We start from the raw sequence: 20,927 nt of genomic DNA on the forward strand, positions 1-20,927 counted from the left end.
ACTCATTTGTGAAAAGACCCTGATGCTGGGAAAGATTGAAGGCAGGAGGAGAAGGGGATGACAGAGGATGAGATGGTTGGATGGCATCACCAATTCAATGGACATGAGTTTGAGTAAACTCCGGGAGTTGGTGAAGGAGAGGGAAGCCTGGTGTGCTGCAGTCCATGGGGTTGCAAAGAGTTGGACACAACTGAGCAACTGAACTGAACTGAATTGGTTTGAGTCCCTATTTTCAATTCTTTGGGTTTTTGCCTAGGAGTGGACTTGCTAGGTCATAAAGTAATTTTAGTATAACTTTCTGAAAACTATCAAACTCTTTTTCATAGTGACTATAGAATTTTACATTCCAAACAGCAATTGATTTCTCTATTTTTGAAATAAAACTTTATGTATACCTACCTGTGAAATATTAAAAATTCATATTAATTTAAATATTATATTTGTAATAATTATATAATTCATTAAATACATATTTTAAATGTATACTAAATTGTTTTAGACAAATATGGTATCTGTAGTATCTACAAAGTCAAATGGTGTAATACTCTGGAAAAGAAGAAAAATATATGCAGAAATGTATTAAAATAATAGGGGACAATTACAAATTGGACTAGAAAAACAGTATTCTATCAACTAAAAATGAGGGTTCCTTAACGTTGACATTATTAGAACAGAACTACCATCAAATTCAGAATCTTAAAGATTCTTATTTGGGAACTAAAGAGAAATATTAGAAATTTCAGATACTTGTGTGAGCAAAAGTAAGAAGATGCCATTTTGAAATACATTTTTAATAGTTTTGCATTATGGTTGCTACTTTGTGATAATAAAAATTATTTTAATACAACACAGACCCAACAAAGGAAAAGGGTATATTTTAGAGAAGCTAGGTTAAAGAATCTATTTCACATGATGGCCAAAGATTCTTGCATATTTTTTTTTTTTTTTACTATTATAATGGCAAATAAATTCACTGTGACTGGTTCATTTATTTACAAGAAGTGTCTTTGTTTTTCACATATATTTCTCCACAATAATACAACAGAATCAATTTTTGTAACCATCAAAAAGTTTCAAATATTAGAAAAATTTAAACAGAAGCTGTGATCTTGAAAATTTGATATCTCATTGTGATGCTGTCTAAAATGGGAAGTGTTTTTGAAAAATATTCAAACTGACAGTTTAATAGATGTTTTGCAGAAGATAACAAAATCAAAGCAGCAAAAATCACAATATATTGAGTGGTTTTAGATGTTACACTTTGAAGAAAACAATTTAAATCTTAAGAGAATCACAGGAAATTATTGGAAATCCGTGTGCCTGGTCTAATAAAATTCAAAACAAGTATATCATGCTACAAGCAAATCACATGAGTTCTGAAATAATTGTCAAGAACGGAGCAAGTACTTTTTATTTTTTGCTTGTACACAAGATGTAGTTCATTGTGAACAAGCATATCTGACCCTGAGGTCTGCTCACATTAAGAACAATGTCATGACAATAAAATAAGTTGTACTGACTTCATTGAAATGAGAGATGAAACTTTCTAAGTCTAGGTTATAAAATTAGAGGTTGGAAATAAAATTAAAAATGCCTGTGGCCAGGTATAGTCTAATGGAGAAAATACAGCATGTTATACAAGAGTTTATAAGACATTTTCCTCCAAATATGATTATGCCAAATTTGTGCTTCCTCAGCTCATAATAATATGCAAAAATGCTGCCCCTGGGAAATAAAATGTTAACCATTTTTTAGCATTTATATATATGTATATGGATACATATAATATACACATTTTGTGTGTGAAGTTTTAAAAATGGATGCGGATGGGATATTTTTATGTTTGTTCTAAAACCTACATTAAAAACACATCCAGATACCCTGTGAGGATCAAGATTAAATGTAAACAAGGTATTTCATATACAAAGGCACTTATACTTAAATATATATTAAATGAAATGCATACATCAAAAGCATCTTGGCGTAAATACATTATTTTATACAATCTATCTGTGTAGGATGTTATTCTAAACCAAGTGTAACAGCTAATGTCTATACAATTAAAAAAAAGACTATACATTAAGTTGTATGCTTAGAAGGCCTGTACCTTTGCTTAGAAATAACAGAAACCTTTCATGTTTGATTAATGTGAAATCTTAGCAGAAGATATGGGCTACTGCTTGAACTTTATGAAAGGCAGTTATGCTCACCACTATGTCACCAATGCTGCACTTGAATTTTAAAATTAAAGTATAAAAATTGGAAATGAATCACTAGATGTCAATTATTATAAGAAAACTGCATATCAAATGGAAATTAAAGAAATTATAGATGCCTTAATTTCACATTTTAAATGAATATATGAAAAATTAAGTGTCTTTACATTTTGAATTTTTAACTGGAGAAAAGTTTTCTATGGATACCTCTGACTTCCACAAAGCAGCCACTTACTTGACTCAAATATCCGAAGTCCTATGTATCCATCTGATATAGTTTTAAGCAGCATGCAGTATCAGTTATTTACAAAATAGTGTTTGTACCTTCTAAGACTTATTCACAAATTTGCTTAGCGCAATCTTTCCAATTTGGACATGGTCTTGAGAAGGTTGTTAGCATTCCCAGTCACCATGGCATCCTGTAAGACACTTTCAGTAAGCTGCAGTAAATGAAAAATTAAGATCACTTCATCAAAAGAAATTAGCATGGCAATTCTCTCCTTTAAAGACAAGTAGTAGACTTTGGAAATATTGATGAGTTCGTTTCCACTAAAACCAGGAAAGCAAGATTATCAGTTGGTTTTTATATAAATAAAAGAATTAAACTATTTTGATTTATCTACTTTTCAACAGGTTTTTACTTCGGTGTTCTGGAAAATAAAGTATTAGCCATTAAAAAATAATTCCTTTTGCTTTAGGCTCCAGTATTATATGTAATTTGTGGTAGCTTAGATGGTAAAGCACCTGCCTGCAATGGGGGAGACCCAGGTTCAACCCCTGGGTTGGGAAGATCCTCTGGAGAAGGAAATGGCAACCCATTCCAGTACTCTTGCCTGGAAAATTCCATGGACGGAGGAGACTGGTGGGCTACAGTCCATGGGGTCACAAAGAGGTGAACATGACTGAGCGACTTCACTTTGTACCTTTGTACCAGCATCACAAGGCAGGTTACTGAGTGGTTGCCTCTGAGTGCACTGGGGGTCAACCAGCAAGGACCATGAGGGAACTTTCTGGGGTGATGGGAACACTCAGTATCTCGATAAGGGTCTGAGTTAACAAAAATGCATACACTTGTCAAAAGAGTGAATGTTCACTTACAAGCTGGGCATTTCTTTGTTTTATATTAAAAGACTATCAGTAATGGACTCTAGTTAATGTACATGCTAAAGTATGTAGGGGCAAGCACACTTAAGGCTAAAATTAATTTTGAATGCATCAAAAATCTAAAGAATTAAAGAATGGTTGCCTAGATGTAACAGTCCAGTAAAACGCTGAGTGGGACCATCGGCAGTGGGTGTACAGATGTGTAGTCAAAAATTCCTTCAACTTTCTGCTTGTAAAATTCCATAGCATGTTGAGGAAAAAAGGGCTGAGTCCTCTCCGCTTTGCCCCCAGTGCTGGCCCACCTGAGGGCTGCTCCGATCTGGGAGTGAGCCCGGCTCCCCTTACCCGAGTGTCTCCAGGGGCAGGGCTGGGGCACAGTGTCCCTGGAGTGCAGTGGTCAAACTCCACGGGGTTGGGTGGAACCCCGGCGGGAAAAGCAGGACCAGAAAGCAGGACCTGGCTCCGGCCCAGGGGAGGGGTGACGAGGGTCGGGGCCTGGGGCCCTTCTTCCCACCTCCTCTCACCTTCCCGCCTCCCCGCCCCTTCCTTCCATCATGTCAAGCCCGGGCAGCAAGGTTGGCAGGTTAGCCTCTAAAGAAAGAGCCAGTCCTTTTTAGCTTCCGTTTATTACACAGCCCACAAACAGAAAAGCAGCCGAAGGTGCCAGCTCCCGGTGGGCCCTGGGCAGGGGACACCAGACAGGGACAGGGTGGCTGCAGCGTCGGGACACCGTGCACCCGGGGGCCCGCCCTGCATCACTCAGCCCCTCCGGCTCGGCCTCCTGGGGCACCAGGGGTGCCCAGGCCTCCGCAACGGCTCTTCCCAGGGTTTCACCAACACCGAGATTTAGCTGTGGTTCAAGCCTTGACTGTGTGGCCTGTGGGGGCCCCTCTGCTTCCTTCTCAGATTCCCCCTGTTGCTCCTCCACTCCCTGGAGACTGGGGGCCTGATCCTGCTCTGATAAAAATGCAAACTCCTGAGTTTAAGCAAAGTGGCTCCTGTCATGGAGGAGGCGGGAAAGCCTAGTAAGCAGAGGCCCGGGGAGGGCTGATGCAGGGGTGGCGTGGACAGAACAGTGCCCACAACGCAGCCTACAACTCTCTGGGTACATCTATCTCAGGGTGCGGTGGCCCAGGCTACGGTTTCTAAAACGGGAGAAAAACACACAATTGTCACACTGGACACAGTATGACCGTCTCTGGAGACCCAGGCCTGGGGGACGGTAGGAAGAGTGCAGAGTGGGGCGGGGGTGTGGCCCCCAGTGGTCCCCACTGACGAGCGCTCTGCGAGGCCCTCCCCAGGGTGAGCTCAATCTAACGACACAGAAGGACAAGCTGCCATTGCAGACAGGGTTACGGGGGCCTGTCTCCCCATCGCGCGCTACCGCTGATCCGATTCGATGCGGGGCCGGCTCCCCTAGATGGCCCGCCCTCCTTGTAGGGAGATGCACTCCGAAGAGGCTCACTTGGCCAAGAACGGAGTGAGCCCTCCAGCAAAATGCAGACAAGGATGATGCTCCCCTAGTAGCTCATGAGGAACCAAGGAGCCGAATCCTGCCAACGACCCCGAGTGAGTCTGGACCCTCCAGGTGGAGCCTGCGCATGGGCCACAGTCCCCGCCGATGCCCGGGTGCAGCCTCGCGAGACCTCGAGGCAGACGCCCCTGCCTGTCTTGGCTGGATCCCCGACCCCCAGAAACGGAGATAACAGATCTGTGGTGCTGCCACGTGCTGGGACAACAGGCCACCGTCTTGTCCTCCGCGCTGTGAGCTCCCTGGTCCAGGGCCCAGGGAAGGCAGGGGGCGCGTGGGAGCCTGCCCAGCCTTCCAGGTCCAACTGCCAGGGAGCTGCTCCGGGAAGCTGTTGGAGGAGGAGAGGTGATGCAGGGAGGCTGACAGGAGGCGGGAGGGAGGTAAGGAGGCTTCAGGAGCGCCCCCAAGCCCACCGTCCACAGGAGGGGCCCTTGTGCTCTATTCTGGCCCCCCTCCGCAAACCCTCCCGGTTCTCCGTGGGGACCAGATTCCTACAGGGCTCCCAGGCCACCTCCAGGAAGCCTTCCTTCAGAAGCTGCTGTCGGAGGTCACCGCACCTTTTCTCAAACCCCCAGCTCTCCTGTTCTTCTCCCATGGCCTTTGTTCCTCAGACACTAATGCTCAAGAAGTATCTGCTCCTCTAAAATCACATTTTCCTTAAGGGCAAGGCCCCACTCCCCCGCAGGTGGTATAATTGTCTGCCCCTCCTCCTGCTTACAGGGTGCAAGGCTGCCCCCTGAGACTTGGTCTCAGCTTCCCCAAAGCAGAGGGTGCCTCCTGACCCTCCACCTTGGACCTTGCTCGGCCTGTGGAGGGGCCTGGTGGGGAGGCCTGGCTACAGACCAGGTCCACGGGGGGGAAGTCTGCGGGGAAACGCGCAGAGCTGGGCTCCGCCGGGGCTTCCAGGCTCGCGGACCACCGGCAGCATCTGTGCCCGCGTGCAGGCTCTCATGGGAAAGGTGCTTCTCCCTCCTGACCTGGGCCCAGCATGCCCGGCCGAGCCTGCACCCCTGCACTAGGGGCTCCCTTGCCCCTCGGCGGTGTCCACAGGGCGGCCCCTGCTTACCCATCTGAGTCAGGACCAGCAGGGCCAGGCTGTGTGCAGCGGGGGAAGAAATGGGGTGCAGACCACCATGCCTTCTGCAGCTCTCCTCCTGCCTCCCCGGGCTCACCTGGGTACAGTCAGCAGGCGTCCTTGGTGCCCCCGAAGCCCTCTTGGCAGGGGGACTGCGGCAGCCGGGACGCCTTCCCAGGAAGCCAGGTGCTCAGAGCCTGCGGTGGAGGGGCAGGGAGGGGGCGTCACGCAGCCTGGAGGCTCACGGCCACCCCCAGTCAAGCCCACCCCACGCTGGGAAAAGGAAGGCTGGAGGAGAGGCAGAAGCAGAGGCTAGATGGGGGAGTCAAAAGAATGGGGAGGACGAAAGGGAAGAGGACAGAAGAGGCAGGAAAGAATGAAGGAGGCAGAAACAGTGGGAGGGGCAGGGGGCGAGTGGGGACTGAAAGGGGTCTTGGAAGGGCTTTGCTCCCACCGGGGTTTCCACATGGCTCAGACGGTAAAGCGTCTGCCTGCAATGCGGGAGACCTGGGTCGGATCCCTGGGTCAGGAAGATGCCCTGGAGAAGGAAATGGCAACCCACTCCAGTACTCTTGCCTGGAAAATCCCACGGACGGAGGAGACTGGGAGGTTACAGTCCATGGGGTCACAAAGAGTCGGACACGACTGAGCGACTTCACCTTCTTTGCTCCCACAGTCACACTTCATGCGCAAAGCAAGGCCGGTGCTATTGTTAAGGCCATCTGAACCCTAACACACTCCTTCCCAGGACAGCCACTGGCTTTTGTCCCCATCCACGAGCATCATCCATTCCCCGCTCAAAACAAACCTACAGAGAAAGGAATCCTCTATAACCAACTTACTGAAATCTGCACCCTGCTTCCACACCATAATGCCCTGTCCCCGTGACCTGGTTTATCATTTTTCTTGGCACGAATGCACCATCTGCCAGAGCAGGTATTTCTTGTCTGTCTCCCTTATTACAGTATAAACTTGAGAAGAAACTTTAGCCACTAGAATGCTGTGTGCTGTGCTTAGTCGCTCAGTCGTGTCTGATTCTGTGACCCCATGTGACTGGAGCTCCAGAGAGGACTGGGAGAAGCCAGGGAGACCATAGAGCAGTCAGTCCAAGGAAGACGTGGGCTGCAGCGAGATGTACAGGGTAGGCTGCAGAGAACAACTTGAGAAGGAATGGACAAAGAGGAAGCAAGAAGACTAGACAGAGAACAGTGTCTCAAGAATGACATTCTTGACCGTGTCAGATGCTCTAACATTTAGGACTTCACCAGAGACTGCCAGAAGTTTCCAGTACAATGGTGGGAAAGGGAAAATGGTGAAATTTTGTTAGGGGCAAGCAGGTGAGGAAATGAAAAAAGTTTTAAGAATGGAGACTATTCTCAAGAAACCTGACTGTGAAGGAGACAGGGAGACAGTTAACTAGGAGAGACCACGATGAAGTCTGAACAAGTTTCCCGGGATGGAGCTGTCAGGGGTGACAGAGACCATGGCCTGCCTATTGACTGAGATGTCTAAGAGACGTATACAATTTCCCCAGGTTAAGCTGGGGTGGGATCTGGAGGGGAAAGGAAGAAGGTGCCTGGAGTGTCATCTGTCGACAATGGAGGGGCAGAATGACAACAACTAGGAGCAGAACAGATATGGCCAGAGTTACCATCTTTTGGGGGGGGCAACTTTTTATACTGGGATGGAAGAGCAAAAAAGCCTGGGCGCTCCCAAGAGCAGCTAAAAGACTCTGGGTCATTGGTTTTAAAATCTTATCCCTCCTCCTTTCAGACCCACTTAAGCCCAGTAACTGTCTTTAATAACCTGATGAGCTCTGCACTCCTCTGGCTGCTTTTTAACCAAGCACCACCTTTGTCGACCTCTGGGATGTATTTTAGAGGCCTGGGGCCTCTGTGGGTTCTTGTTTGCTCAGTTCCTCGACAGCAAGGCTCTGGTCAGTCTCATCTCTTTGAGCACATAACAGGTGCTCACTGCACTTGTAGAGTGAACGCTGGGCAGAACTGAGGCGCGGTCACCAAACGGTCGGTAAGACTCGTCTTTCTTCCTCGAGAAAACTGCTTCCATGTCACAGCCTGAAACGACCCCCTTCTTCCTCGACACCAATCGCTTTCGGGTTTGGCCGCACTTTCCGAGAGGCCGGGGCGCTTTTAATACTCCCGACGGCCAGGTCTCCTCGTGGCCCGAAGTGGTCGGGGGCCCTGAGCTGGAGCCGCAGGCGGAGGGCTCGAGCGGTGGGGCGCCGGCGCCTTCATCGCTCCCTTTCCTGGTCCCGGGGATGCGTAAGGGATCGCAGCCCAGCCTCTGCTTACTGCAAAGCCGCTTAACCGACCGAGCGAAACTTCTCAGCGCCGTTGGGTTCGTTGGCCTCCTGTCGGCAACGGACTCGGAGCTCGAGGTAGCGGGGAGGAGGGGCCTCTAGGCCGCAGAGGGCCCTGGGAGTCGTAGTTCTGACACTGCCTGCAGGGTTCTCGGGGAAAGGAAGATCAAAGGGCTGGAACTACATTTTCCAGAACTCACCGCGTGAGCGTGAGGGCGTGGCGGTGGCGGTGGCGTGGCCAAGAGCCTGTCGCCTCCAAAAGGTCCGAAAACGTCCGAGCGCCTCCGGGTGCTTCCCGAATACCTCCGAGCGCCTCCGGGTGCTACCCGAATACCTCCGAGCGCCTCCGAGCGCCTCCGGGTGCTTCCGGAATACCTCCGAGCGCCTCCAGGGCCTTCGAACATCTCTGAGCTCCAGCGTCGGACAGCAGGGCGCCTCCGAACGCCTTTGGGGGGTGGGGGTGGGGCGAAAATCAGTTGTTATTTGGCGGTGGTTTGTGATGCCCATCTTACGTCTAAGTGTCAACATTGAGTAGACAGGAGGATGCAGGGAGACCAACAAGATGGAAATGGACTTGAGCTCGAGGGCACTTGGATGTAACCAAATGGACCAGATGGACTTACTGGGCAGGGGTGACAGGGAACATTTCTGAACTCAACATTCAGAAAACTAAGATCATGGCATCTGGTTCCATCACTTCATGGCAAATAGATGGGGAAACAGTGGAAACAGTGACAGACTTTATTTTGGGGGGGCTTCAAAATCACTGCAGATGGTGACCGCAGTCATGAAATTAAAAGACACTTACTCCTTGGAAGAAAAGTTACGACCAACCTAGACAGCATATTAAAAAGCAGAGACATTATTTTGCCAACAAAGGTCCGTCTAATCAAAGCTATGGTTTTTCCAGTGGTCATATATGGATGTGAGAGTTGGACTGTAAAGGAAGTTAGGAGTTGAAGAATTGATGCTTTTGAAGTGTGGTGTTGGAGAAGACTCTTGAGAGTCCTGTGGACAGCAAGGAGATCCAATCTGTCCATCCTAAAGGAAATCAGTCCTGAATACTCATTGGAAGGACTGATGCTGAAGCTCCAATCCTTTGGCCACCTGATGCGAAGAACTGACTCATTTGAAAAGACCCTGACGCTGGGAAAGATTGAAGGCAGGAGAAGGGGATGACAGGACGAGATGGTTGGATGGCATCACCAATTCAATGCACAGGAGTTTGGATAAACTTCGGGAGTTGGTGATGGACAGGGAGGCGTGTTGTACTGCATCCATGGGGTCGCAAAGTTGGACATGACTGAGTGACTGATTTTTTTTATTTTTGATCACACACATCATGTAGGATCTTAGTTCCCCAACCAAGGATTGAACCCATGCCCCCAGCGTTGCAAGCACAGAGTCTTAACCACTGGACCACCAGGGAAGCTCCAGGGAGAGACTTTTAAAGCAAAGGTACACACTGGAGAGGAGACCTAGGTATGAATCCTAAACTGTCACCCCTTGACTAGGCCTGGGCACTGCCAACCCTAAGAGAGAACAAGAATAAGCTTGGGGTTCTGAAGCAGGAGATGTGGGGGCTGGGCTCCCTGTGGCAGGGACTGCAATCAGCTGACCACATGACCTACAGGCCCTGATCCAGCCCAAGAGGGTGGGATCCCTACACCCCAGCTGCCTGTATCCCTCCTTCCAGGGTTGCTGACCTCCTGGGCTCAATTTGGCCTGAAGTCCAAACTGCCTGGGCCATGAACTGGGTGGGTCTCTGTGCCCCTGAGGTCACTGGCAATGGGGAAGCTCGCTCTTCAGTTGAGAAAAGTAATCACCTAAGTGGACAGACGTCTGCACCACACTCATGGACCCTACAACAGGCTTCTGAAAGAAATTTCCACACCACGTGGCTAGCAGTCAGGCAACTTTTATTCCTGGAAGTTCACAAACAAGAGAATGGTCTGGGAACCAGTAGTTTCCCTTCTCCTTCGTGACTCTGGAGACAAACTCCATGCCAGAGTTTCCATCACCAGAACACACACAGTTCCCGGGGAGAGCAGGCCAGGTCCACGGACTTGCAGGGGAAACCCACCTGCAATGGCCTGACCATAGCGAGGTGGAAGCACTGTCTATCATGAGATGCACCATGGGGCGTTCATCATCACTGCCTCTACACTTGCTTGTTTGTTGACAGAAGTTTTAAAACCACTCACAGCATTAGATATGGGGAAAATGTGCTTGGCTTTGTATTTATGCATTTGACTGACATCTTAGTGACACCACAGCATCCAGCAATACTTCAGAAGGGTAACTACCTCTCCAGAAGCCTTTATTTAACACAACTGGAACCATCGATGGCAACCTAATACACAAACTCAAGTGTGCTAAATGCAAGACATACAGAGAAGCGTGCTTCTCTGGCAGCTCTGGGCAGTCCTGCAGGACGCCTCCTGCCTGTCCCAGCTGGAGGGCCAGGGCTTGAGGCCTTCCGCCAGGACACCCGTGCTCAGCACCCAGGAGAGGCTCAGCTCCGTTCCCTCACCTGTGCCCCCAGACCCACAGGGCGCCTCTTGAGTCTGGGACAGGCGAGGCGCGGACAACCCTGGGAGCCTTCAGGCTTCCTCCTCCCGCCTGTAGCTCTCTCCCTCCACCCACCAGCGGGCTGGGACGGGGGAATGCATAAACATTCCTCCTGCGGGAAACAGGGAGCCTGGCTGGACTGGCCATGCGGGTCTGCGCGGCAGGACCGGGAAACATCCAGACCCCTGCCCGCCACGTCTGAACCCCCGGGAGGGAACGGAACCTGGGAAGGCAGAGCCCACCCCGCAAGCCCCAGGTTGGCGTTGGTCACCAAGGCCTCCAGACACTCTGGGCCAAGCGGGTAGCGGTCAGGCTGCCCAGGGCTGCGGGCACCGAGTCTGGTCCCTCGGCAGGTGGGGCCCGGCTCAGTTCAGCCTCGGGGACCTCCTCCAGGTCTGAGGACTGGTCGTCCCCGGAGCCCCGGGGGCTGGGCAGCGGGGACTCCAGGGCGCCTCCTACGAGCCAGTTGCTCCGCCCCAGGGCTGCGGGCGGCGCAGACAGGGCATCCCCCAGCAGATCGCGGAAGCTGCTGCCCTCGCGCAGCGGCATGGACTCGAGCAGGTGGTTCAGGAGCTCGGCGGCGACGGTAGCGTCGATGGCCTGGCACGTGGACACGAACGTGTGCACTTCGTGCATGCACTGGATGTAGCCGGCGGCGAAGCGCTCGCTGGCTTCCGCTTGCAGCTGCTCGCGTTCTGCGCTCGGAGATGGGAGAGGAGACAGCCGCGCCGGGTCCAGTGAGCGGCGATCGCTGTGGCCCGGCCCTCCCGGTCCGCGGGGACGAGGCTCACCCAGGAGACGCGGGGGGCACCCCCTGTCCCGGGCCGGGGAAGTCCTCGGTGGAGCCGCGGCGCGGCAGACCGGGCGAACGCGCCCCGCGCCCCCCCCCCCCCGCCCGCCGCGCGCCCGGCCGCCACTCACCGCGCGCCTGGCCCCGCAGCAAGACCTGCACGCGCCGCACCGTGAGCTCCAGCACCTCGGCGTTTTCCAGCTTGGCCTGCACCTGCGCCGCCGGGGAGGGGAGGTGAGGCGAGGCCGGCCCGCGGGCCCGCAACCCCTGGGCGCCCCCCACCCCCGACCCCGCTGGCCTCACCTCGGCGCCCGCCAGCAGCAGCCGCAGCTCCTGCAGGCTCTCGTTGATCCGCGCGCGCCGCTTCTTCTCCACCAGGGGCTTCCGGGCCTGCGGGAAGCGAGCAACTGAGTCCCGGCCCTGCGTGGGCCCCGGAGCCCGCCCGCTCCCTCGCCCATCCGTGGATACAGCCAGCACCTTGCGGTCCCCACGCGCCTCGCAGCCGTCCTCATCCTCCCGGCCTGCCCGGTCCCGGCCCGGCGCCAGGAGCGGAGCCATGACGCGCACAGCCGGGAGCCCGGCGAGCGCAACAAGCGAGCGCGCCCCTCACCCCCTCGCGTCTTCCGCGGCGTCCTCGCGCCCGCCGCCGATCCCACCCCTTTTATAGCGCCTTATTTGCATCTCAATACGCCAATTGCTTGTGCGGACCAATGGCAGAGGCCCGCTTTGTCCGGCCCAGCCGCCGGGGTCTGCTAGCAGCTGGCGGGGCGTGGCCTGAGGCCGGGAGCTGGAGGGCGGAGGGCTGGGGGCAAGCCCAGCTGGGCCTCCGAGCGACCCCCGCGTTGGCGGGGGGTGGGGGTGGGAGGGTGGGGAGTGGGCACCCGAGGGGGCGATGACCACGAGAGCTGTGGCCCCGGGTGCACTTGTTCCCCTTCCGACCCTGAACCGGTCGCCCAGGTTTGCTGCGCGCGCGAGCAGGAGCGCACCCATCCGTTCGCGCTTGACTTCCTTCACCTAAGATGCCACAGGAGGGGGACCCTTCAGCGCGCCTGCTGGGGTCCTGGGGGCTAGAGCCACAGCAAAGACCGCGGTCTCCGAAGCTGGAGGGAGCCACAGGTCCGGTCTGGGGAGGCTGCAGAGTCCCAGGGAGGGGAGGGCTCTACGGGCAGCAGGGGTGGGAGCGAGCTCCTGCTCCCTCGCGTTTCTAGCGGACTTGTGAGTCCTGCCTGCAGCCGGCTCAGGGATCCTAGTGGGGCGGGGTCCGCAGGCCCGTCCTCAACAGCTCCATCTCTCGGACCTCCTCCTCTGGTCATCGGTCCTTTCCTGGTCCTCATCGCCCTCCCATCTCCTCGGCCCCTTCGCTCCCTGACCCCCTTTCACCTTCTTTTCCCCCACCCTCTCCTCCCTCAATATACCCACCGACCTCCGACCTTCCCTCCCCTGCCCCCCCATCTGGTTCTCACCCGCCGCCTCCCCTCCCACCCCCCGTCCCCAACCCAAGCTCGTCCCGCCCCATCCTGCCCTCCCTGCCCAACCGCCCTTCCCTGGTCCCACAACCCTTTTCCATTCGCCCCGGCCTCCTCCCCAGCCCCTGGGCTCCCTTTCCCCCCAGTCCTCCCCTCCCTCCTCCGCCCCTCGCCGGGCTGGCGAGCCCGCCGTCTGGTCCCCGTAACTTGATGCCCGTGACAGTTGGCAGCTGCAGACGCTTCGGCAGAGAAAAGCGGCAGCCCAGCCAAGAGCGACAGGTGTTGGCCGCGCCTTTGTCTCGGGCTGCTTTGTCACCAGGGCGGGCGCGGGGGTGGGTGCGCCTGTGTCGCCAGACGACCGCCACCCCCAGGTCCGGCCGCCCATCTGCCAGCCCGACCTCTTTGAGGGTGGGGTGCGTGGGCGGTGGGGCGACACCCTGGGGACCCCCAGCCTGGCCCCAGCGCGGAAGGCCCAGGTCCACGCCCTCTCCTGGCAAAGCCGGGATGCCAATTAGCCTTCAGGCAGCCAGGAATTGTACCTGGCACACAGAGAGCCTTACACCTGGAGCGCCTGGGATTTCTCTTAAAGGGCCCCTTCCCCACTGTTCAGGTTTCCATCCTCCCGGTGGGAGGACCTGCGCCCTTGTAGGATCTGCTGGTTCTGTGCCCCTCCAGGTTATAAGCATCCTTGACCAGGGGTACCCTGACCAGGACCCTGTCACAACCCCCAGCACAAAGACTGGCGAAGCAGAAGCCCTGGGTGGGGAGGGAAGATGAGTGTCCCGAGCCTAGCTGGAGGGAGCAGGGGAAAGAAACATCCAGGGACGGCAGGGGGGCTGGGTGGCAGGACTGGGCTGCAGACGCCCACCAGGGCCCCCCATGATCCGAAGATGGCTCTGGCAGCCCTTCCGGTGTCTACTTCACTTCAGGTTCTCTGCCAGAGGGATCTCCACAATAGGACAAGCTTTTGAGAGATCTGATGGTTCTCAAAGGTGGCTCGGCAGGTAAAGAACCCTCCTGCCAATGCAGGAGACACAGGAGACTCGGGTTCGATCCCTGGGTTGGGAAGATCCCCTGGGGAAGGGAATGGCAACCCGCTTCAGTACTCTTGCCTGGAGAATTCCATGGACAGAGGAGCCTGGTGGGCTACAGTCCGTGGGATCACAAGGAGCTGGACACGCCTGAGCGACTAAGCACAAGCAAGACCAGTGCACCTCTGTGAGCCCTGGGTGGGTAGGGATTCTGGGACTCGGGGATTCCCTGGGAACCCCTTCTGCTGATCCTCACTTGGCTGTCTCTCTGCTCTTCTGACCCACCCCCAGCCCTGCATTGCTCACCCAGGTAGAAACCTACTCCTCTCCTTCAGACACCCTGTGTGTTTCCCGGTCTCCCTCATAAGCCATGGGGGAGAAAGCTTAGTTCTTGTTCTCCCATCCTCCCCTGCCTGATCAGAAGCTTGACTGCCCTTCCCCCTCCTAGTGGAGGGCCGGACAGAGTGTGGAAGGGGCTTGAGTAGTGGAACCCTTTGAGAGAGCCCATAGCTGGCCTGGAACTCCACTTTTCTTCACCATTTAGGGAGCAAGACCCCACCCCCACACCAAGGAATCACAGTTAAGTTTGTCCTACTTCAAGGAACTCAGATATGGAAAAACCAACTTGGGGATATATCTTACTCTTGACTCTTACCTCTCCCATTATTGATTGTATTGTTGAATAAGATCAAATGAGTATTTTAGAGTGCTCTCCAGGATAGGCACTTTATATTGGAACAGGATGATCGGGGCTCTAGGGAGGGCCTCTGGAAAAAGACTACTAGTCTTTGCCAGATTCGATGGGGAACTGGAAGTGCAGGAAGAGTGATAAAGGCCAACGGTGCAAACGAGAAATCAAAGGCAACTTGGAACTCCGGGAAAAACAAAAAGCTGCCCAAGGAGAGAAATGTAACCTTAGTACTTACTTGGCCCAGTAGCCAATTCTTTCACAGTCACAACAAGATAATACAGCTCATAGCATTTCAAGATTTAGAGTCAATCTATGAGTGAGTGAAATTTACTAAGTCATGTCTGACTCTAGAGTCAATCTATAAGAAAGGCTTAATGGTGGTTGTAGGGTATAGAGCTAACTTTGTGAAAACAAAAGGACAGGTGACAGTTGCCAGAAGAAGATGGCTGAGCAAGGGCTAAGGATCTCCAAAGCCTGATCTTACATGGGGTTAGGGGGGCTTTGAGGAATGCTGTCTAGATGTGAAGGAAGGAGAACTCAGTGCTGGGACATGCCTCAGTCTAAGTAGCCTTGGGACAAAAAGCACAAGGATAGAGTAGGGTTGGAGAAGGAAATGGCAACCCACTCCAGTATTCTTGCCTGGAGAATCCCCCTGAAGAGAGGAGCATGACAGGCTATAGTCCATGGGGTCACAAAGAGCTGGCCACAACTGAGTGACTAAATCATAGAGTAGGGTGTGTCAGCAAAATCCTCCTTGCCTAGACCGGAAGTTGCCCAAGGCCTCATCTTTGAAGCCAGCCTCAGTTTCCTTTAATGGGCCCACTGGCTGGCAGGCCTGGCCTCTTCCTCCCAGAAATCCAGTTGCTCCGTCTCAGGACCACCTCGCCCTTTCTCTTTCCCTACGTGGCCTCCGCTAGCAGACCCGCTTCCTGCCATTTGTCGCTTAGACTGATCCCACCTTCAAAGGTTGCCTGAGCACAGGCTTCCTGAGCATTTGGGCTCTTTGATCCCCATATCCAAAGACAGAGCCCAACAGAGGCTGGGCAGGGCAGCAGTGGCCACAGGGGGACCAGTTAGCGGTAGGGGTGGCAAGCCATAAAATCCCCAGGGAACAAAGGCAGTGGCCAGCCTATGAACGTCCAGGCCCCTGGCGGGCAATCAGCCCAGCGGCTTGGAGAAGCTCCTTTTGGTTTGGAAATAAAGGGGAGGGGTGCCCTTGGGGTTAAACGGTAGATAAAAATCCAGCTAAACACCCTGAAGTCTCTCAGAATTTCAGTGAAGCAGACAGATCTCCACATCTGGCCACTGAGGAGGTCTGCAAAGGCCTCTAGGTCCACTGGGAGGACTTAGCCTCCCCACCCCCAATCACCACCTGGATCCAGGTGGCCAGGACGGGAGGCGAGAGTCAAGCCTTCCTCCTCCTGCTGAGGGAGCTCCGGGAAGGCCGGGCACCAGGTCTGGGACCCACGATGCCGTCTGGTATGAAGAAGTGTTTGGAAGGGAGAAGCAGCCCCCGCTGTTTTGATCAGGCCCTGCAAGGGCTCGCTGCAGTGGGAGGAGGCACGGGGGTGGGGTGGGGTACGAGGAGACTGCCATGCTGCCTGTGGTGGAGACACGAGGCCCTTCTGGCCTCAGATCCTTCTGATCTCGCTGCCTTCAGCCCTGGGCCAGCGCACAGGCAGCCAGCCCCGGTGGGAGAGATGACCCAGAGTCGGCAGGGAGAGAGAGGAGCAGGTGCCCAGGCTCACTGCAGAGCGGATGTGAACACCAGAGGCTGAGCTGAGTGGCCCTACTCCCCATCTGAGTGAGAAACCAGAGGGGCTGGACTCCAGGATTAGATCTACAGCAGGGAGTCCCCTATAGCTCAGGCGGCAAAGAATCCGCCTGCAGCACAGGAGACCCAGGTTTGAGCCCTGAGTCGGGAAGATCCCCTGGAGGAGGGCATGGCCCAGGATCCTTGCCTGGAGAATCCCATGGACAGAGATGCCTGGCGGGCTACAGTCCATGGGGTTGCAAAGAGTCAGACACAACTGAGTGACTAACTCTACACTACAGAGAGTTCACTGCGATGGGGGCTGCATGTCACACACACACGCACACGCACACAGGAAGGGGTCAGCAAGAGGCACATTGTGCGTGGGAAGAGGTGAGGGGTGCCTTGGAGACAGAATAGTTCCTAAAGCAGAATTTCTAGAGTTTGTCTTAGAAAAATCACTTGATAATCTTTGTCTCCATTCAGGTTCCTATTCCTCTGTGCTACATTAAAAATACAGAAATAAAAATAGGGACTTCCCTGGTGATCCAGTGGTTGAGAATCTGTGCTTCCATTGCAGGAGGCACAGGTTTGATCCCTGGGCCAGGAACTAAGTAAAGATCTCACACACCGTGCAGAAAATAAATAAACGGACAGAACTCAGGCTCCTATTTCTCTGTGCTATATTAAAAATATACAAAATAAAAATATACTTGCTTTATTTACCAATTTTCTAAAAGGCAAAAAAGTCATAAAAAGACACAAGCAGTCCAACAAGCATATTGCACTGGGTGAAGAAATTCTGGCTTGCGCATAAACAAACCACTTGTCCGGCAAGGCTTGACGTGTTGTTAACAGACTCTGAGAGCTTATTTACATATCTTTTCAGGAATATATTAAAAAGAAGGCTCAGTTTAAAATTGACAAGAAGTCTTGATAACACCCATGTAAGCACACACACTAAAGGAAACAAGACCGGATGCATGTTGGCGCCACGTAAACAATTTCACAAGATGCTCCTACTGCCCACTTCTCAGCACATAGCGAAGCTACGCGGCACTTAACAATCAGCGGACAGACAGAAATAGTAAGATAACGCTGATGGTAAACATTCATAACAGGAGAGAACCTTTTGGCAGTTCAGCTAAAGTCAATGCAATCTCGACTGGCCCTTGATGATCTAACTCAGAGGCAAGAAGCTGTTTGTAGCATCTGATCTCCACACAAACTCACACACTACACCTTGCCTTGGGGATCTGAAGATGATGTTGCTTTTACATTTAAAAAAATAATTAAACTTTTTGCATTTATGAAAAGTAAGATTGATATTCAGGCATAAAATGATTTTACTATGAAAACCAACTGGATTACAAAGAAGCTTCACCTATTCTAGTAGCTGCTTCTCCATCAAAGGATGGGGGGCAGGGGAAGCTGCTTTCTCTGAAGGTGCTACAGACTCAGTGCAACTGTAAGTCAACTGTTTCATCACTGGCAGCTTCTCATTCACTCCAGGGACCAGTATAACATTTTTTTCTAAGCTATCTTTGGGATATACGATGCGATATGAGGTTTTGCAAAAAGGTGAGCAGTCTGGTCTCACTCTTCCCCAGGCGTCCTATTCACTGGAAAGTGCCAGCGACACTAGTGGACATCACGCCAGAGACCGGAAGCGGCATCAGTGAGTCAGGGCTCACAAGAAGGGTGCAGGGCCACCCTGGAACACAGACTCGGGGCCCAGCTCAGCCAGGAGGAGGCGCTGGCACCGCTGGCCCAGAGCTGACGCCCGGGGAGCGCCAACAAAGGACCAACGCGCGCTGAGTCCCAAACGTGGCGGTCACGGCCGGGCTAGGAGGGCCAAGTCCCAAGAAGGGAACGACCAGCAGCACGTTTTCCCTGACACGCTGGCCATCCTGGTCTGAAAAGGATGCACGGATGATGCAGCCACACCCAGAGGGGTCTGTGTCGTGTTTCTGAGGACGTGTAATTTCCGTGATGGACGTGGTCACAGGAACCTGTCAGCTTCTTTCATCTGGGGCAAGCAGTTCAACTTTATTCGCCCTGGACGTACACTCTTGTCAGATGAAACGTTTGCTGCAATTGCACTGGAAGCTGAAGTGGCAGGGTTTGCCAAACTACACATCATTTAATGTGAAATGTTTTGAAAAGGAGGTTTTTGAAATGAAATAAGCATAGGCTGTGATCTCCACTTGGTAGGTTTAAAAACCATCTAGTCTGACTAAATAATTTAGAGAGAAAGCCGCCCCCGGAGAGGACAGAATTTGATCTGATCCAAACACAAACACAAACGCTGGGCAAGCCCTGGACTGCTGCTCCTCAGCGCGGAGCCCCCGCGACCCTTGGGCTGGTGGTCGCAGCCTGGGCCACGCCTCGGGATAGCCCACGGAGCCAGCAGGCCCGGGCCGGCCTGTCCGGGGACTCCTGGGGGCGCTCAGCCACTTCCTGACACAAAGAGGCAGGCAGTCTTTCTCGAGTTAAATAATGAAGGTCTCGTTCCCCTGCCCCCTAACACCCTATATCTGTGTTTTATTCATAAATATAAAATAGCATTTCTTCCCAAACGTCTCCTACATTCCATGGTTTTAAATCACCCCTTCAGAAAACTATGGGTTTTTTCTAAAACAAAAAAAACCACGAAAGTATATCCATCCATGTCACTGGAGACACACGCGAGACCCTTCCCCTCCTCAGAGAACCACCTAGCGGACATCACTGGCGGCACTGTCACCCTGGGGAGGGGGGCTGCGTCTGCCTTTCGTTTCTGGGACTTGGGAGGGCCCACTCTCCTCTCCTTTGGTGTCTGTCATTTCACTGAGCCCCGGCGTAGGGGTGTCTTCCTCATATGCCACACAAAGGCTGTCTTCTCCCTCGTTTTCACAGTAAACACATCCCTTAAAAGAAAAATGTAAGTCAGTAACGAAAATGAGATCTTTGGTACAAACAGTTCAGTCTGAACGAAGCTCAGGTGACCAGGTGTCGGCCTGAGGCTGCTGGCAGGCGAGGAGGTGCCACTAGGCTGTGGGATCCCTGCTTGCTTCTTCCCGAGGGGCCCTCCCAGTCCCCTGGGAGCCTCATCTGAGAGGGGGCTTGTGAGGTGGGGGGCATCAATCAGAGGCCCCGGTCCCAGCACCTCCTCCTTCTGCCTGCATGACCTGGAGTGCTACCTACCTTCTCTGACCTCAGTGTTCTAATCTGTAAAATGGGACACCAAGAAGCTACCAGCTTATTTGTTCCTCCCCCTGTTGAACACCTATCTGTTAAGCATCTGTAGTGTTCCAGGCTCGTTCTAAGAACCGGGATTCGGCAGTGAACAGAGAGGAAAACCCGTGTCCCATTGGAGGAGATCTCCTAGTAGCCAGAGGAGAGGTGCTCCGAGGTGTTTTAAGACGGGAGGTGTTGGGCTGACGTGGAACGAGGCACGTGAGGACTCTCATTTTACAGTGGATGTTCAGAAAAGGCCACCAAGAGCGACTGTAGTGGCTTTAAAATATGCCCACGAAGTTTTTGACATTCCTTCCTCCAAAGGTGGAGGCCTGGACTCAGTGATGTGACTCTAACAAAGCGCAGGTGACGGAGGTTGTCACAGGCCCCCAGCATCCCGGCCCTGTGCCCTCGAGGGAGGCCGGGATCTTGTCCTGAGGACACATACGCAGCGCTGTGGTCAGACCCACGTGGCAAGGAGCAGAGCCCTCCTGCCAACGGCCAGCCCCCACGAGCACTGCGGGAGGGACCCCCCTCGGAAGCAGATCCCCAGCTCTGGTCCTGCCTCTGGAGGTGGGAGCCTAGCCGTTACCTTGCCTTCACCCTCAGGAGAGGGCCTGAGCCAGAACTACCCAGCTGAGCTGCTCTTAAATTCCAACCCAGAGAAACAGTGGGGAGAATAAACGGTTCTTATTCTAAGCTACTAAGCTTGGGGGTTATTTGCCATGCAGCAGTAGATCAACTGGGGCTTTCCTGGTCCCTCAGCTGGTAAAGAAACTGCCTGCAATGCAGGAGACCCAGGTTCGGTTCTGGGGTTGGGAGGATCCCCTGGAGAAGGGCATGGCTCCCCACTCCAATACTCTTGCCTGGAGAATTCCACGGACAGCGCCCTGGTGGGCTACAGTCCCTGGGGTCACAGAGGAGTCGGACATGACTGAGCGACATACACACACAGCGATGGCAGGTCAATAGCACAACTGTGTGTGGGGAAGCCCAGGAGCCAGAGTGAGCCTGTGTCTGTGTGAGGAGGGGATGCCCAGGAGAGGGCAGGGCAGCCACAAAGGCCCCGGGGCAGGAGCCGCGTGCTGGTCTTCAGAGAACCGCCAGAGAGGAGGGAACGTGGGGGACGGGCGCTGCGGGGAGGGGGCGGCACAGTTATA

General features: G+C 53.2%; 2 protein-coding genes and 1 long non-coding RNA gene across 4 annotated transcripts in view; all 3 read right to left on the reverse strand.

Moving 5' to 3' along the window:
* Nucleotides 1–3,865: 3,865 nt before the first annotated feature.
* Nucleotides 3,866–8,293, reverse strand: LOC136165006 (uncharacterized). The gene is made up of 3 exons (XR_010662438.1): nucleotides 7,733–8,293; nucleotides 5,918–6,123; nucleotides 3,866–5,179 (listed from the first exon to the last, which is right to left on the reverse strand). It is a non-coding gene; the product is annotated as an uncharacterized lncRNA (long non-coding RNA).
* Nucleotides 8,294–10,222: 1,929 nt separating this feature from the next.
* On the reverse strand, nucleotides 10,223–12,221 carry HES6 (hes family bHLH transcription factor 6). 2 transcript variants are annotated; one of them, XM_065930864.1, is made up of 4 exons: nucleotides 12,085–12,221; nucleotides 11,911–11,997; nucleotides 11,739–11,820; nucleotides 10,223–11,512 (listed from the first exon to the last, which is right to left on the reverse strand). In XM_065930864.1, the coding sequence occupies exons 1-4, from the start codon at nucleotides 12,163–12,165 to the stop codon at nucleotides 11,085–11,087; spliced, it is 678 nt and encodes a 225-aa protein (XP_065786936.1). In that variant the 5' UTR covers nucleotides 12,166–12,221; the 3' UTR covers nucleotides 10,223–11,084. The 2 variants fall into 2 exon arrangements, with proteins under 2 accessions (XP_065786936.1, XP_065786942.1); XM_065930870.1 differs by having other exon boundaries at nucleotides 11,267–11,512; nucleotides 11,779–11,820.
* Nucleotides 12,222–17,222: 5,001 nt separating this feature from the next.
* PER2 (period circadian regulator 2) overlaps nucleotides 17,223–20,927 on the reverse strand; it is a 39,086-nt gene continuing 35,381 nt past the window's right edge. Inside the window, exon 23 of the mRNA XM_065917169.1 lies at nucleotides 17,223–19,457. Within this exon, the coding sequence (XP_065773241.1) occupies nucleotides 19,266–19,457 (192 nt within the window). The 3' untranslated portion in view covers nucleotides 17,223–19,265. The remainder of the gene's footprint in view (nucleotides 19,458–20,927) is intronic.

Source organism: Muntiacus reevesi, chromosome 1, assembly GCF_963930625.1.
Source record: "Muntiacus reevesi chromosome 1, mMunRee1.1, whole genome shotgun sequence".
Taxonomy (NCBI): Eukaryota; Metazoa; Chordata; class Mammalia; order Artiodactyla; family Cervidae; genus Muntiacus; species Muntiacus reevesi.